This window comes from Anser anser (genome assembly GCF_964211835.1).
Source record: "Anser anser genome assembly, chromosome: 32".
Lineage (NCBI taxonomy): Eukaryota > Metazoa > Chordata > Aves > Anseriformes > Anatidae > Anser > Anser anser.
Window position 1 is genome coordinate 445,184 of NC_139753.1, and position 15,526 is coordinate 460,709.

Genomic DNA, 15,526 nt, shown 5'->3' on the forward strand with positions numbered 1-15,526 from the left:
AGTTAGCAGCTCTTGTTGGTTAAACCCTCCCCTCGGCAGGTAAGAAGGTTTGAACTTCTATTCTTAGAATCACAGTCTAATGTTTGGTTTAAACTATACTTGCATGAGGGGATTCCGGAGATCAGTTCGGGTTTGAGGATTAGGAGGAATATTGGGATAATGTGGAGTGTTATGAGCAGGTGTTCTCGCGTGGTTGAGTTTTGCATAGATGTGATGTGGGAGGGGATTGAGCCTCGTTGGGTCATTAGTAGTATGAATAAGGTGTAGGAGGCGGTTAGTAGGGTTGCGATTCCTGTTAGGATGATCGTGAAGGCAGATCAGTTGAATAAGGTGATTATAATGGTTAGCTCTGCTATGAGGTTTGTTGTTGGGGGTAAGGCTATGTTTGTTAGATTGGCCAGCAATCATCAGGTAGCTATGAGTGGTAGGAGAGGTTGTAGGCCTCGTGTGAGTAGTAGAATTCGGCTGTGCGTACGTTCATAGTTTGTGTTGGCTAGGCAGAATAGTATGGAGGAAGTTAGTCCATGGGAAATTATTAGGATCATTGCCCCTGAGAATGATCAGTGGGTTTGGATTATTCCTGCGGCGATAACTAGGCCTATGTGGCTAACGGATGAATAAGCGATTAGTGATTTTAGGTCTGTCTGTCGTAGGCAGATTGAGCTAGTCATTAGGGCGCCTCATAGGGCCAGGGTTAGGAAGGGGTAGTGCAGGAGGTTGGACAGTGGGCCCATAAATAGAGTGACTCGTATAATTCCGTATCCTCCTAGCTTTAGTAGTAGGGCGGCGAGGAGTATTGAGCCTGCGATGGGTGCTTCTACGTGGGCTTTTGGCAGTCAGAGGTGTAGGCCGTATAGTGGGGCTTTTACTATGAATGCTATGAGCAGTGCTAGACCTGATAGTATTCCTGTCCATGAGGTGGATAGGGTTGGGTGGGTTAGTTGTAGGGTTGGCAGGTGCAGGGTGCCAATTTTCACGTATAGGTGTATGATTGTGATTAGCAGGGGTAGAGAGCTTACTGGCGTGTAGAATAGCAGGTAGATGCCAGCGCTTAGGCGTTCTGGTTGGTTCCCCCATCGGGTGATTAAGATTAGGGTGGGAATGAGGGTTGCTTCAAATGAGATGTAAAATAGTGCTAGTTCTGTGGTGGAAAAGGCTAGTAGGATGAATGGCTGGACTGCGACTAAGGTTGAGATAAAGATTCGTTTGCGTTGTAGGGGTTCTTGTTGCAGGTGGTTTTGGCTTGCTATGATTATGAGTGGGAGTAGTCAGCAGGATAGTACTAGGAGGGGGGATGAGATTTGGTCAATTCCTGTTCAGTTGGATAAAAATTTGTAGGGGTAGTAGGTTGGGATTAATCACTGTAGGCTTAGGGCAGCGATTAGGAGGCTGTATAAGGTGGTGTTAGTCCATAGAAATTTTGGTGGAGACAGCAGGGCTGTTGGAAGAAGTATGATTGTGGGTAGGATGATTTTTAGCATTGCAGGAGGTTTAGGTTGTGTAGATGGTCGGAGCCATGTGTGCGGGTGGAGGCTACTAGGATGGCCAGGCCTGTGCCCGCCTCACACGCTGAGAAGGTTAGCATGAGAATTGGTACCATGGTGAATGAGGAGACTTGGTTTTCGATGGATCATATTGATAGGCCTACGAATATCGATAATATTATGCTTTCAAGGCATAGTAGGGCGGATACTAGGTGGGTTCGGTGGAAGGCTAGTCCTAGTCCGCTGAAAATGAAGGCTGAGTAGAAGCTTAAATGTAGGGGCGACATAAGAAAGTTACAGGGTTGGCTGTAATCTGCTGGGTCGAAACCAGCTATCTTTTTGGTTAGACTAACTTTCTGTTATTCTGCTCATTCTAGGCCCCCTTGAATTCACTCGTAGGCCAGTCCGAGTGTTAGGAGAAGGAGGATCACTACAGTTCAGGTGAGGGTCATTAGGGGGGATTGGAGTTGGACGGCTCATGGCAGGGGGAGTAGGAGGGCGATTTCTAGGTCGAATAGGACGAACAGGATGGCTACTGAGGAAGAATCGGACTGAGAATGGTAATCGAGCAGATCCAAGTGGGTCGAATCCACATTCGTACGGTGAGAGTTTCTCTGAGTCGGGGTTTATTTGGGCGAGTCAGAAGTTTAATGCGGTTAGGGCGGCGCTTAGGATTGATGATAGGGCGAATATGAACATGAGTGCGTTCATTGCTCTCCTCTGGGTTTATACCAGATTCTAGAGATTGGAAGTCAATTGTAATTAATATACTAGAAGAGCAAGATCCTCATCAGTAGATGGTTATGTAGAGGAATAGTCAGATGACGTCTACGAAGTGTCAGTATCAGGCTGCTGCCTCGAATCCGAAGTGGTGGTCTGATGTAAAGTGGAACTTGATCAGTCGGAAGAGGCAGACGGTCAGGAAGGAGGATCCGATGATTACGTGGAGTCCGTGGAATCCAGTGGCAACGAAGAAGGTAGATCCGTAGACGCTATCAGCGATTGAGAATGGGGCTTCGTGGTATTCTATTGCTTGTAGGGCTGTGAAGTAGAATCCCAAGAGGATCGTTAGGGTTAGGGCGTGGATGGCATGTTTTCGGTTTCCTTCTGTGATGCTGTGATGGGCTCACGTTACGGTAACGCCTGAGGCTAGTAGGATGGCTGTGTTTAGTAGGGGGACTTCTATCGGGTTGAGTGGTTTAATTCCTGTTGGGGGTCATTGGCCTCCTAGTTCTGGGGTTGGGGCCAGGCTCGAGTGGAAGAACGCTCAGAAGAACCCTAAGAAGAAGAATGCTTCGGATGTGATGAAAAGGATTATGCCGTATCGTAGGCCTTTTTGGACTGTGGGAGTGTGATGGCCTTGGAAGGTGCTTTCTCGTACAATGTCTCGTCATCATTGGAGTATTACTAGGAGTATTGAGATGAGGCCTAGGGTTAGTAGTATGGATGAGTTGTAGTGGAATCACATGATTAATCCTGAGGTTGTGAGTAGGGCGGCAGCTGCCCCGAAGATTGGTCAAGGGCTTGGGTCAACTATGTGGTATGAGTGTGCTTGGTGTGCCATTAGATGTTTTCTTGTAAGTATAGGCTTAGAAGGAGCACGAAGACGTAGGCCTGGATTATGGCTACTGCTACTTCTAGGATGGTTAGGAGTAGTAGGATGATTATTGTTAGGATGGATACTGCAGGAAGGGTGGGTATTAATGCAATGGAGGCTGTAGAGATGAGTTGGATGAGTAAGTGTCCTGCTGTAAGGTTGGCTGTAAGGCGGACTCCGAGGGCTAGGGGGCGGATTAGTAGGCTGGTTGTTTTGATCAGGATTAGTGCGGGGATTAGGGGTGTAGGGGTACCTTCGGGTAATAGGTGGGCTAAAGAGGCTGATGGTTGGTTTCGTAGGCCTGTTAGTAGTGTGGCGAGCCATAGTGGGAAGGCTAGGGCTATGTTCATAGATAGTTGGGTGGTTGGGGTGAATGTATATGGAAGGAGGCCTAGAAGGTTGATTGTAAGAAGTATGATTATTAGGGATGTAAATATTATGGCTCATTTGTGGCCATTTTTGTTGAGTGGGACTATTAGTTGTTTTGTGATTAGGTGAAGGAGTCATGTTTGGATAGTAGAAAGGCGGTTGTTGATTCATCGGTTGTTTGGGGACGGGAATAGTAGGGCTGGGAAGAGTAGGGATAGTAGGATTAAGGGGATGCCGAATAGATTGGGGCTGGAAAATTGGTCAAAGAAGCTTAGGTTCATGGTCAGGATCATGGTGTGGGTTTGGTAGTGAGGGAGGTCTTATTTGATGGGGGGTTGGTTGTGGTGAAGGCTCGTAGTTTTGGTTGGATGAGGAGTGCTAGGGTTAATCAGGTTATAATTATGATTGAAAATCATGGTGCGGGGTTAAGCTGTGGCATATCATTAAGGAGGGGGAAGTCCCTCTTTGGCTAGCTTAAAAGGCTAGTGCTGTTGCATAGCTTCTTAATGATTAGGATGATGATAGAAGGGACGATCAGGCCTCGAAATGTGGGAGTGGGGTTGATTCTACTACAATGGGTATGTAGCTGTGATTAGCCCCGCAAATTTCTGAGCATTAGAAATCTCATTTAGGAATCCTCATTAGGAATCTCATCCGGAGATCTGTCTTGAGGCGGGATAGTTGCGAGTGGCAGGGAGTGTGGGAGGATATGGGCAGGTTTCTAGAGCAGTGGTCACCTCCAGTGTTTTGGACATTCACCCCTGAACAACTGCAAAATCCTAAAAAGCTGGCAGAATGCTTGAAAAAAAGGTGTCATGACTCTGGCAGTTCCAAAGTGACACAAATCACTGTAGCGTGCTGGGGTCTGGCTTGTGCCTATCGAGCTGCAATTGATGCTACTAGCAACCTAGCTCCAGCTCCTGTAGCCGTTCCAGCTGCAGCTCCTGCAGCCACTCCAGCTGCAGCTCCTGCAGCCGCTCCAGCTGCAGCTCCTGCAGCCGCTCCAGCTCCAGCTCCTGTAGCCGTTCCAGCTCCAGCTCCTGCAGCCGCTCCAGCTCCTGCAGCCGCTCCAGCTCCTGCAGCCGCTCCAGCTCCTGCAGCCGCTCCAGTTCCAGATCCTGCAGCTACTCCAGCTCCAGCTCCTGCAGCCGTTCCAGTTCCAGCTCCTGCAGCCGCTCCAGCTCCTGCAGCCGCTCCAGTTCCAGCTCCTGCAGCTACTCCAGCTCCAGCTCCTGCAGCCGCTCCAGCTCCTGCAGCCGTTCCAGTTCCAGCTCCTGCAGCCGCTCCAGCTCCTGCAGCCGTTCCGGCTCCTGCAGCCGCTCCAGCTCCAGCTCCTGCAGCCGCTCCAGCTCCAGCTCCTGCAGCCGCTCCAGCCCCTGCAGCCACTCCAGCTCCAGCTCCTGCAGCCGCTCCAGCTCCAGCTCCTGCAGCCGTTCCGGCTCCTGCAGCCGCTCCAGCTCCAGCCCCTGCAGCCGCTCCAGCTCCAGCCCCTGCAGCCGCTCCAGCTCCTGCAGCTGCCCCAGCTCGTGCAGCTGCTCCCACTCCTGTGGCTGGGTCAGAGAAACGAGCTGTAGCAGTGCAAGTTGACCCCGCAGAGGGTATTCCAACCCCTGTGGCAGACCCTGCGTCTGGGTCAGAGAAACGAGCTGTAGCAGTGCAAGTTGACCCCGCAGAGGGTATTCCAACCCCTGTGGCAGACCCTGCGTCTGGGTCAGAGAAACGAGCTGTAGCAGTGCAAGTTGACCCCGCAGAGGGTATTCCAACCCCTGTGGCAGACCCTGTGGCTGGGTCAGAGAAACGAGCTGTAGCAGTGCAAGTTGCCCCTGTAGACAAGGTGAAAAAATGGTATAGAGGCTCAGGTCGTTTAAAACGCAGACAGTCTTCTGCTAAGTCTGGGCGTAGTGAAGACGAGGCTGGGCCATCAAAGGTGCAGGAGACTGAAGATGAGGATGAGGATGGCGAAAAATCAACAGTAACTACCCGGACTCCATACCAGCCATCAAAGGTGCAGGAGACTGAAGATGAGGATGAGGATGTCGGAAAATCAACAGTAACTACCCGGACTCTACACCGGCCATCAAAGGTGCAGAAGACTGAAGATGAGGATGAGGATGTCGAAAAATCAACAGTAATTACCCGGACTCTATACCAGCGTGAGCTACGAGATGTGCGAAAAGATTTTGGTCGCTGTATAGGCGAGCAGCTTGTCACCTGGCTGCTCCGGTGCTGGGACACGGGAGCCAATTATGTGGAATTGGAGGGCAAGGAAGCCAGGCGGCTGGGATCCCTTGCTAGGGACGCATGCATTGACAAAGCAATTGGAGATGGAGCACAATCTCGCAGCCTCTGGAGGCGTCTCCTGTCAGCTGTGAAGGAAAGGTATCCCTTCAAGGAAGAACTTGTATGTTTACCAAGCAAATGGACCACCATGGAGAAGGGAATTCAGTACCTGAGGGAATTGTCCGTACGGGAAGTAATTTATAAGGACCTAGACGACGCACAAACATCCGCAGATCCAGATGCAGTCCGGTGTACACTACCCATGTGGCGGAAGTTTGTACAGAGTGCCCCATCATCATATGCCAGCTCATTGGCAATGCTAGCCTGGAAAACGGAGGAGAATCCCACAGTGAATGAAGTGACTAAAATACTCCGGCAGTACGAAGGAAATCTCTCCTCTTCCCTAAAGGCCTGTGTCTCAGCTGTGGAGAAACTCTCTGAAGAGGTCCACCAACTTAAAGAGAATTTATCTTCCCCTCCACCTGAACGAACCAGTGTCCACCAGCTAAAAGAGAATGCTTTAGAGAAACTTTCTGAAAAGATCCACCAACTTGAAGAAAGATTATCTTCCCCTTCACCTGAACGAACCAGTGTCCACCAGCTAAAAGAGAATGCTTTGGAGAAACTTTCTGAAAAGATCCACCAACTTGAAGAAAGATTATCTTCCCCTTCACCTGAACGAACCAGTGTCCACCAGCTAAAAGAGAATGCTTTGGAGAAACTTTCTGAAAAGATCCACCAACTTGAAGAAAGATTATCTTCCCCTTCACCTGAACGAACCAGTGTCCACCAGCTAAAAGAGAATACCTTGGAGAAACTTTCTGAAGAGATCCACCAACTTAAAGAGAGTTTATTTTCCTCCCCACCTGTACAAACCAGTGTCTCAGCTATTAGGGGTAAACGTTCATCTATGCAAGGAAGACAATATGGTGGGCACACACACCGCGCCACCCTGTGGTTTTACCTACGTGACCATGGAGAGGACATGAGAAAATGGGATGGAAAATCTACTGTGACCCTAGAGGCACGGGTACGTGAATTGCAAAGGAAAACAATTGGGAAAAAGGAGTTCTCTGAAAGGTTTGCTGCTCCAACTTCCAGCAGGCAGTCCTTTAAACACAGAAATGAAGATTCTGACCAGGACTAGAGGGGCCCTGCCTCCAGCCAGGGGGAGGAAAGGGACAATCGAGTTTATTGGACTGTGTGGATTCGATGGCCTGGCACGTCAGACGCACAGAAGTATAAGGCTTTGGTAGACACCGGTGCACAATGTACTCTAATGCCATCAAGCTATAAAGGGCCAGAGCCCATCTGTATTTATGGTGTGACGGGGGGATCCCAGCAGTTAACTGTATTGGAGGCTGAAGTGAGTCTAACCGGTAATGAGTGGCAAAAGCACCGTATTGTGACTGGCCCAGATGCTCCGTGCATCCTTGGCATAGACTATCTTAGAAGAGGATATTTCAAGGACCCAAAAGGGTTCCGCTGGGCTTTTGGCATAGCTGCTTTGGAGACAGAGGACATTAAACAGTTGTCTACCTTGCCTGGTCTCTCAGAGGACCCTTCTGTTGTGGGGTTGCTGAGGGTTGAAGAACAGCAAGTGCCGATCGCTACCACAACTGTGCACCGGCGGCAATATCGCACCAACCGAGACTCCCTGAGTCCCATCCATAAGCTAATTCGTCAACTGGAGAGCCAAGGAGTGATCAGCAAGACTCATTCACCTTTTAATAGTCCCATATGGCCAGTGCGAAAGTCTAATGGTGAGTGGAGACTAACAGTGGACTATCGTGGCCTGAACGAAGTCACGCCACCACTGAGTGCTGCAGTGCCGGACATGCTAGAACTCCAGTATGAACTGGAATCAAAGGCAGCCAAGTGGTATGCCACAATTGATATCGCTAATGCATTTTTCTCCATCCCTCTAGCAGCACAGTGCAGGCCACAGTTTGCTTTCACTTGGAGGGGAGTCCAATATACTTGGAATCGGCTGCCCCAGGGGTGGAAACACAGCCCTACCATTTGCCATGGACTGATCCAGTCTGCGCTGGAGCAGGGGGAAGCTCCTGAACACCTGCAGTACATCGATGACATCATTGTGTGGGGTGACACTGCAGAAGAAGTTTTCGAGAAAGGGAAGAAAATAGTCCAAATCCTTCTGAAGGCTGGTTTTGCCATAAAACAGAATAAAGTTAAAGGACCTGCACGAGAGATCCAGTTTTTAGGAATAAAATGGCAAGATGGACGCCGTCAAATCCCAATGGATGTGATCAACAAAATAACAGCTATGTCTCCACCAACTAGCAAAAAAGAAACACAAACTTTCCTAGGTGTCGTGGGGTTTTGGAGAATGCATATTCCAAATTACAGTCTGATTGTAAACCCGCTCTACCAAGTAACCCGTAAGAAGAATGCTTTTGAATGGGGCCCTGAGCAACGACAAGCCTTTGAACAAATTAAGCAGGAAATAGTTCATGCAGTAGCCCTCGGGCCAGTCCGAACAGGACCAGATGTAAAGAATGTGCTCTACACCGCAGCCGGAGAGAATGGTCCCACCTGGAGCCTCTGGCAGAAAGAACCTGGGGAAACTCGAGGTCGACCCCTGGGGTTTTGGAGTCGGGGATACAGAGGATCTGAAGCCCGCTATACTCCAACTGAAAAGGAGATATTGGCAGCATATGAAGGAGTTCGATCTGCTTCGGAAGTGGTCGGTACTGAAGCGCAGCTCCTCCTGGCACCCCGACTGCCGGTACTAGGCTGGATGTTCAAAGGAAGGGTCCCCTCTACGCATCATGCAACTGATGCTACATGGAGCAAGTGGGTTGCACTGATTACTCAGCGGGCTCGAATAGGAAACCCCAGTCGCCCAGGAATCTTGGAGGTGATTATGGACTGGCCAGAAGGCAAATACTTTGGGATATCACCAGAGGAGGAGGTGGTTCGTGCTGAAGAAGCCCCCCTGTACAACAAGCTACCAGAAAATGAGAAGAAATATGCCTTGTTCACTGACGGGTCCTGTCGTATTGTGGGAAAGCATCGGAGATGGAAAGCTGCTGTATGGAGTCCTACACGACGAGTTGCAGAAGCTGCTGAGGGAGAAGGTGAATCGAGTCAGTTTGCAGAAGTAAAAGCCATTCAGCTGGCTTTAGATATTGCTGAACGAGAAAAGTGGCCAGTTCTCTATCTCTATACTGATTCATGGATGGTAGCAAATGCCCTGTGGGGGTGGTTACAGCAATGGAAGCAGAACAACTGGCAGCGCAGGGGCAAGCCCATCTGGGCTGCGGCATTGTGGCAAGATATTGCTGCCCGGGTAGAGAACCTGGTTGTAAAGGTACGCCATGTAGATGCTCATGTGCCCAAGAATCGGGCTACTGAAGAACACCAAAACAACCAGCAGGTGGATCAGGCTGCTAAGATTGAAGTGGCTCAGGTGGACCTGGACTGGCAACATAAAGGTGAATTATTTATAGCCCGATGGGCCCATGACACCTCAGGCCATCAAGGTAGAGATGCAACCTACAGATGGGCTCGTGATCGAGGGGTGGACCTGACCATGGACACTACAGCACAGGTTATTCATGACTGTGAAACATGTGCTGCAATCAAGCAAGCCAAACGGTCAAAACCTCTTTGGTATGGAGGACGATGGCTGAAATATAAATATGGAGAGGCCTGGCAGATTGATTACATCACACTCCCTCAAACCCGCAACGGCAAGCGCCACGTACTTACAATGGTGGAAGCAACCACCGGATGGCTGGAAACATATCCTGTGCCCCATGCCACCGCCCGGAACACTATCCTGGGCCTTGAAAAGCAAGTCTTATGGCGACATGGCACCCCAGAGAGAATTGAGTCAGACAACGGGACTCATTTCCGAAACAACCTTATAGACACTTGGGCCAAAGAACATGGTATTGAGTGGGTGTATCACATCCCCTATCATGCACCAGCCTCTGGAAAAGTTGAACGATACAATGGACTGTTGAAGACTACACTGAAAGCAATGGGTGCTGGGACATTCAAAAATTGGGATACACATTTGGCAAAGGCCACCTGGTTAGTCAATACCAGGGGATCTGCCAACCGAGCTGGACCTGCCCAATCAAACCTGTTACGCACTGTAGAAGGGGATAAAGTTCCTGTAGTGCACGTAAGAAACATGCTGGGTAAAACAGTCTGGGCTACTCCTGCCTCAGGAAAAGGCAAACCCATTCGTGGAATTGCTTTTGCTCAGGGACCTGGATGCACTTGGTGGGTAATGCAAAAGAATGGGGAGGTCCGGTGTGTACCTCAAGGGGATTTGATACTGGGTGAGAATAGCCCATGAGTTGAATTGTAGTATGTTAATTATTATATAATAATGTATGTCATCACTACCATGATTGCTATATATCATAGATGAAAATGGTGATTAATTAGAATGTATTGGACAGAGTGTAACCTGAGCATGACATAAATGGTATGGAATAAGGGGTGGATATCTGTCCTGGTTCCAGTTAGGACAGAGTTAAGTAGCTCATAGTAGCTGGTAGGGTGCTATGTTTTGGATTAGGATGAGAAGAGCGCTGATAACATGCTGATGTTTTAATTGTTGCAGAGCAGTGTTTACACCAGGCCAAGGACTTTTCGGCTTCTTGCTCTGTCCTGCCAGCGAGCAGGCTGGGGGTGCAGCAGGAGCTGGGAGGGGACAGACCCAGGACAGCTGACCCAAACTGGCCAAAGGGGTATTCCATACCATCTGACGTCATGCTAAACAATATATAGGGGTGGCTGGCCGGGGTGGGGGGGCCGGCTGCTCGGGAATAGGCTGGGCATCGGTCAGCGGGTGGTGAGCAATTGCATTGTGCATCACTTGTTTTCTTACACATTATTATTGTTAATACTATTACCATTATCACTATTATTATTATTATTGTTATTATTATTTTCCTGTCTTAATAAACTGTCTTTATCTCAACTCACAGGCTTCACTTTCCCGTTTCTCTCCCCCATCCCAGAGAGGGAGGGGGGAGGGTGAGCGAACGGCTGTGTGGTGTTTAGCTGCCAGCCGGGTTAAACCACAACAGATTCCAAGACGCCTCATCACCCATCATAGAAGAACTCGTTGAATTCCACGACCACGCCCTAATCGTTGCCCTAGCTATCTGCAGCCTAGTTCTCTACCTTTTAGCCCACATACTAACAGAAAAACTCTCGTCCAATGCTGTAGACGCCCAAGAAGTAGAGCTGATCTGGACAATCCTACCTGCTATCGTCCTGGTACTCCTCGCCCTCCCATCCCTACAAATCCTCTACATAATGGACAAAATCGATGAACCAGACCTCACCCTAAAAGCCATCGGCCACCAATGATACTGAAGCTACGAATACACAGACTTCAAAGACCTATCATTCGACTCCTACATAGTGCCCACCCCAGACTTACCCAACGGCCACTTCCGACTGCTAGAAGTTGACCACCGCGTAGTTATCCCAATAGAATCCCCCATCCGCGTGATCATTACTGCAGGAGACGTACTCCACTCCTGAGCAGTCCCAACGCTCGGAGTTAAAACAGACGCAATCCCAGGCCGACTAAACCAAACTTCATTCATTACCACCCGGCCTGGGATTTTTTACGGACAATGCTCAGAAATTTGCGGGGCTAATCACAGCTACATACCCATTGTAGTAGAATCAACCCCACTCCCACATTTCGAGGCCTGATCGTCCCTTCTATCATCATCCTAATCATTAAGAAGCTATGCAACAGCACTAGCCTTTTAAGCTAGCCAAAGAGGGACTTCCCCCTCCTTAATGATATGCCACAGCTTAACCCCGCACCATGATTTTCAATCATAATTATAACCTGATTAACCCTAGCACTCCTCATCCAACCAAAACTACTAGCCTTCACCACAACCAACCCCCCATCAAATAAGACCTCCCTCACTACCAAACCCACACCATGATCCTGACCATGAACCTAAGCTTCTTTGACCAATTTTCCAGCCCCAATCTATTCGGCATCCCCTTAATCCTACTATCCCTACTCTTCCCAGCCCTACTATTCCCGTCCCCAAACAACCGATGAATCAACAACCGCCTTTCTACTATCCAAACATGACTCCTTCACCTAATCACAAAACAACTAATAGTCCCACTCAACAAAAATGGCCACAAATGAGCCATAATATTTACATCCCTAATAATCATACTTCTTACAATCAACCTTCTAGGCCTCCTTCCATATACATTCACCCCAACCACCCAACTATCTATGAACATAGCCCTAGCCTTCCCACTATGGCTCGCCACACTACTAACAGGCCTACGAAACCAACCATCAGCCTCTTTAGCCCACCTATTACCCGAAGGTACCCCTACACCCCTAATCCCCGCACTAATCCTGATCGAAACAACCAGCCTACTAATCCGCCCCCTAGCCCTCGGAGTCCGCCTTACAGCCAACCTTACAGCAGGACACTTACTCATCCAACTCATCTCTACAGCCTCCATTGCATTAATACCCACCCTTCCTGCAGTATCCATCCTAACAATAATCATCCTACTACTCCTAACCATCCTAGAAGTAGCAGTAGCCATAATCCAGGCCTACGTCTTCGTGCTCCTTCTAAGCCTATACTTACAAGAAAACATCTAATGGCACACCAAGCACACTCATACCACATAGTTGACCCAAGCCCTTGACCAATCTTCGGGGCAGCTGCCGCCCTACTCACAACCTCAGGATTAATCATGTGATTCCACTACAACTCATCCATACTACTAACCCTAGGCCTCATCTCAATACTCCTAGTAATACTCCAATGATGACGAGACATTGTACGAGAAAGCACCTTCCAAGGCCATCACACTCCCACAGTCCAAAAAGGCCTACGATACGGCATAATCCTTTTCATCACATCCGAAGCATTCTTCTTCTTAGGGTTCTTCTGAGCGTTCTTCCACTCGAGCCTGGCCCCAACCCCAGAACTAGGAGGCCAATGACCCCCAACAGGAATTAAACCACTCAACCCGATAGAAGTCCCCCTACTAAACACAGCCATCCTACTAGCCTCAGGCGTTACCGTAACGTGAGCCCATCACAGCATCACAGAAGGAAACCGAAAACACGCCATCCACGCCCTAACCCTAACGATCCTCATGGGATTCTACTTCACAGCCCTACAAGCAATAGAATACCACGAAGCCCCATTCTCAATCGCCGATAGCGTCTACGGATCTACCTTCTTCGTTGCCACTGGATTCCACGGACTCCACGTAATCATCGGATCCTCCTTCCTGACCGTCTGCCTCTTCCGACTGATCAAGTTCCACTTTACATCAGACCACCACTTCGGATTCGAGGCAGCAGCCTGATACTGACACTTCGTAGACATCATCTGACTATTCCTCTACATAACCATCTACTGATGAGGATCTTGCTCTTCTAGTATATTAATTACAATTGACTTCCAATCTCTAGAATCTGGTATAAACCCAGAGGAGAGCAATGAACGCACTCATGTTCATATTCGCCCTATCATCAATCCTAAGCGCCGCCCTAACCGCATTAAACTTCTGACTCGCCCAAATAAACCCCGACTCAGAGAAACTCTCACCGTACGAATGTGGATTCGACCCACTTGGATCTGCTCGATTACCATTCTCAGTCCGATTCTTCCTCAGTAGCCATCCTGTTCGTCCTATTCGACCTAGAAATCGCCCTCCTACTCCCCCTGCCATGAGCCGTCCAACTCCAATCCCCCCTAATGACCCTCACCTGAACTGTAGTGATCCTCCTTCTCCTAACACTCGGACTGGCCTACGAGTGAATTCAAGGGGGCCTAGAATGAGCAGAATAACAGAAAGTTAGTCTAACCAAAAAGATAGCTGGTTTCGACCCAGCAGATTACAGCCAACCCTGTAACTTTCTTATGTCGCCCCTACATTTAAGCTTCTACTCAGCCTTCATTTTCAGCGGACTAGGGCTAGCCTTCCACCGAACCCACCTAGTATCCGCCCTACTATGCCTTGAAAGCATAATATTATCGATATTCGTAGGCCTATCAATATGATCCATCGAAAACCAAGTCTCCTCATTCACCATGGTACCAATTCTCATGCTAACCTTCTCAGCGTGTGAGGCGGGCACAGGCCTGGCCATCCTAGTAGCCTCCACCCGCACACATGGCTCCGACCATCTACACAACCTAAACCTCCTGCAATGCTAAAAATCATCCTACCCACAATCATACTTCTTCCAACAGCCCTGCTGTCTCCACCAAAATTTCTATGGACTAACACCACCTTATACAGCCTCCTAATCGCTGCCCTAAGCCTACAGTGATTAATCCCAACCTACTACCCCTACAAATTTTTATCCAACTGAACAGGAATTGACCAAATCTCATCCCCCCTCCTAGTACTATCCTGCTGACTACTCCCACTCATAATCATAGCAAGCCAAAACCACCTGCAACAAGAACCCCTACAACGCAAACGAATCTTTATCTCAACCTTAGTCGCAGTCCAGCCATTCATCCTACTAGCCTTTTCCACCACAGAACTAGCACTATTTTACATCTCATTTGAAGCAACCCTCATTCCCACCCTAATCTTAATCACCCGATGGGGGAACCAACCAGAACGCCTAAGCGCTGGCATCTACCTGCTATTCTACACGCCAGTAAGCTCTCTACCCCTGCTAATCACAATCATACACCTATACGTGAAAATTGGCACCCTGCACCTGCCAACCCTACAACTAACCCACCCAACCCTATCCACCTCATGGACAGGAATACTATCAGGTCTAGCACTGCTCATAGCATTCATAGTAAAAGCCCCACTATACGGCCTACACCTCTGACTGCCAAAAGCCCACGTAGAAGCACCCATCGCAGGCTCAATACTCCTCGCCGCCCTACTACTAAAGCTAGGAGGATACGGAATTATACGAGTCACTCTATTTATGGGCCCACTGTCCAACCTCCTGCACTACCCCTTCCTAACCCTGGCCCTATGAGGCGCCCTAATGACTAGCTCAATCTGCCTACGACAGACAGACCTAAAATCACTAATCGCTTATTCATCCGTTAGCCACATAGGCCTAGTTATCGCCGCAGGAATAATCCAAACCCACTGATCATTCTCAGGGGCAATGATCCTAATAATTTCCCATGGACTAACTTCCTCCATACTATTCTGCCTAGCCAACACAAACTATGAACGTACGCACAGCCGAATTCTACTACTCACACGAGGCCTACAACCTCTCCTACCACTCATAGCTACCTGATGATTGCTGGCCAATCTAACAAACATAGCCTTACCCCCAACAACAAACCTCATAGCAGAGCTAACCATTATAATCACCTTATTCAACTGATCTGCCTTCACGATCATCCTAACAGGAATCGCAACCCTACTAACCGCCTCCTACACCTTATTCATACTACTAATGACCCAACGAGGCTCAATCCCCTCCCACATCACATCTATGCAAAACTCAACCACGCGAGAACACCTGCTCATAACACTCCACATTATCCCAATATTCCTCCTAATCCTCAAACCCGAACTGATCTCCGGAATCCCCTCATGCAAGTATAGTTTAAACCAAACATTAGACTGTGATTCTAAGAATAGAAGTTCAAACCTTCTTACCTGCCGAGGGGAGGGTTTAACCAACAAGAGCTGCTAACTCTTACATCTGAGCCTAAAACCTCAGCCCCCTTACTTTTAAAGGATAACAGCAATCCACTGGTCTTAGGAACCACCCATCTTGGTGCAAATCCAAGTAAAA

At 48.8% G+C, this 15,526-nt stretch overlaps 1 protein-coding gene across 1 annotated transcript; it reads left to right on the top strand.

Moving 5' to 3' along the window:
• The first annotated feature begins 5,327 nt into the window (after positions 1-5,327).
• Positions 5,328-15,323, top strand: LOC310888271 (uncharacterized protein). Its single transcript, XM_083814857.1, has 2 exons — positions 5,328-9,987; positions 10,701-15,323. Exons 1-2 carry the CDS (start codon positions 7,010-7,012, stop codon positions 10,774-10,776), a joined length of 3,054 nt encoding a protein of 1,017 aa, XP_083670983.1. The 5' UTR covers positions 5,328-7,009; the 3' UTR covers positions 10,777-15,323.
• The last annotated feature ends 203 nt before the right edge of the window (positions 15,324-15,526 follow it).

Excerpts from the sequence above, each read along its gene's own strand:
- LOC310888271 (XM_083814857.1), top strand. The coding sequence starts at position 7,010 with ATGCCATCAAGCTATAAAGGGCCAGAGCCCATCTGTATTTATGGTGTG. Across the intron at positions 9,988-10,700 it reads CAGGGACCTGGATGCACTTG|GCTTCACTTTCCCGTTTCTC; the intron begins GTGGGTAATGCA and ends CTCAACTCACAG.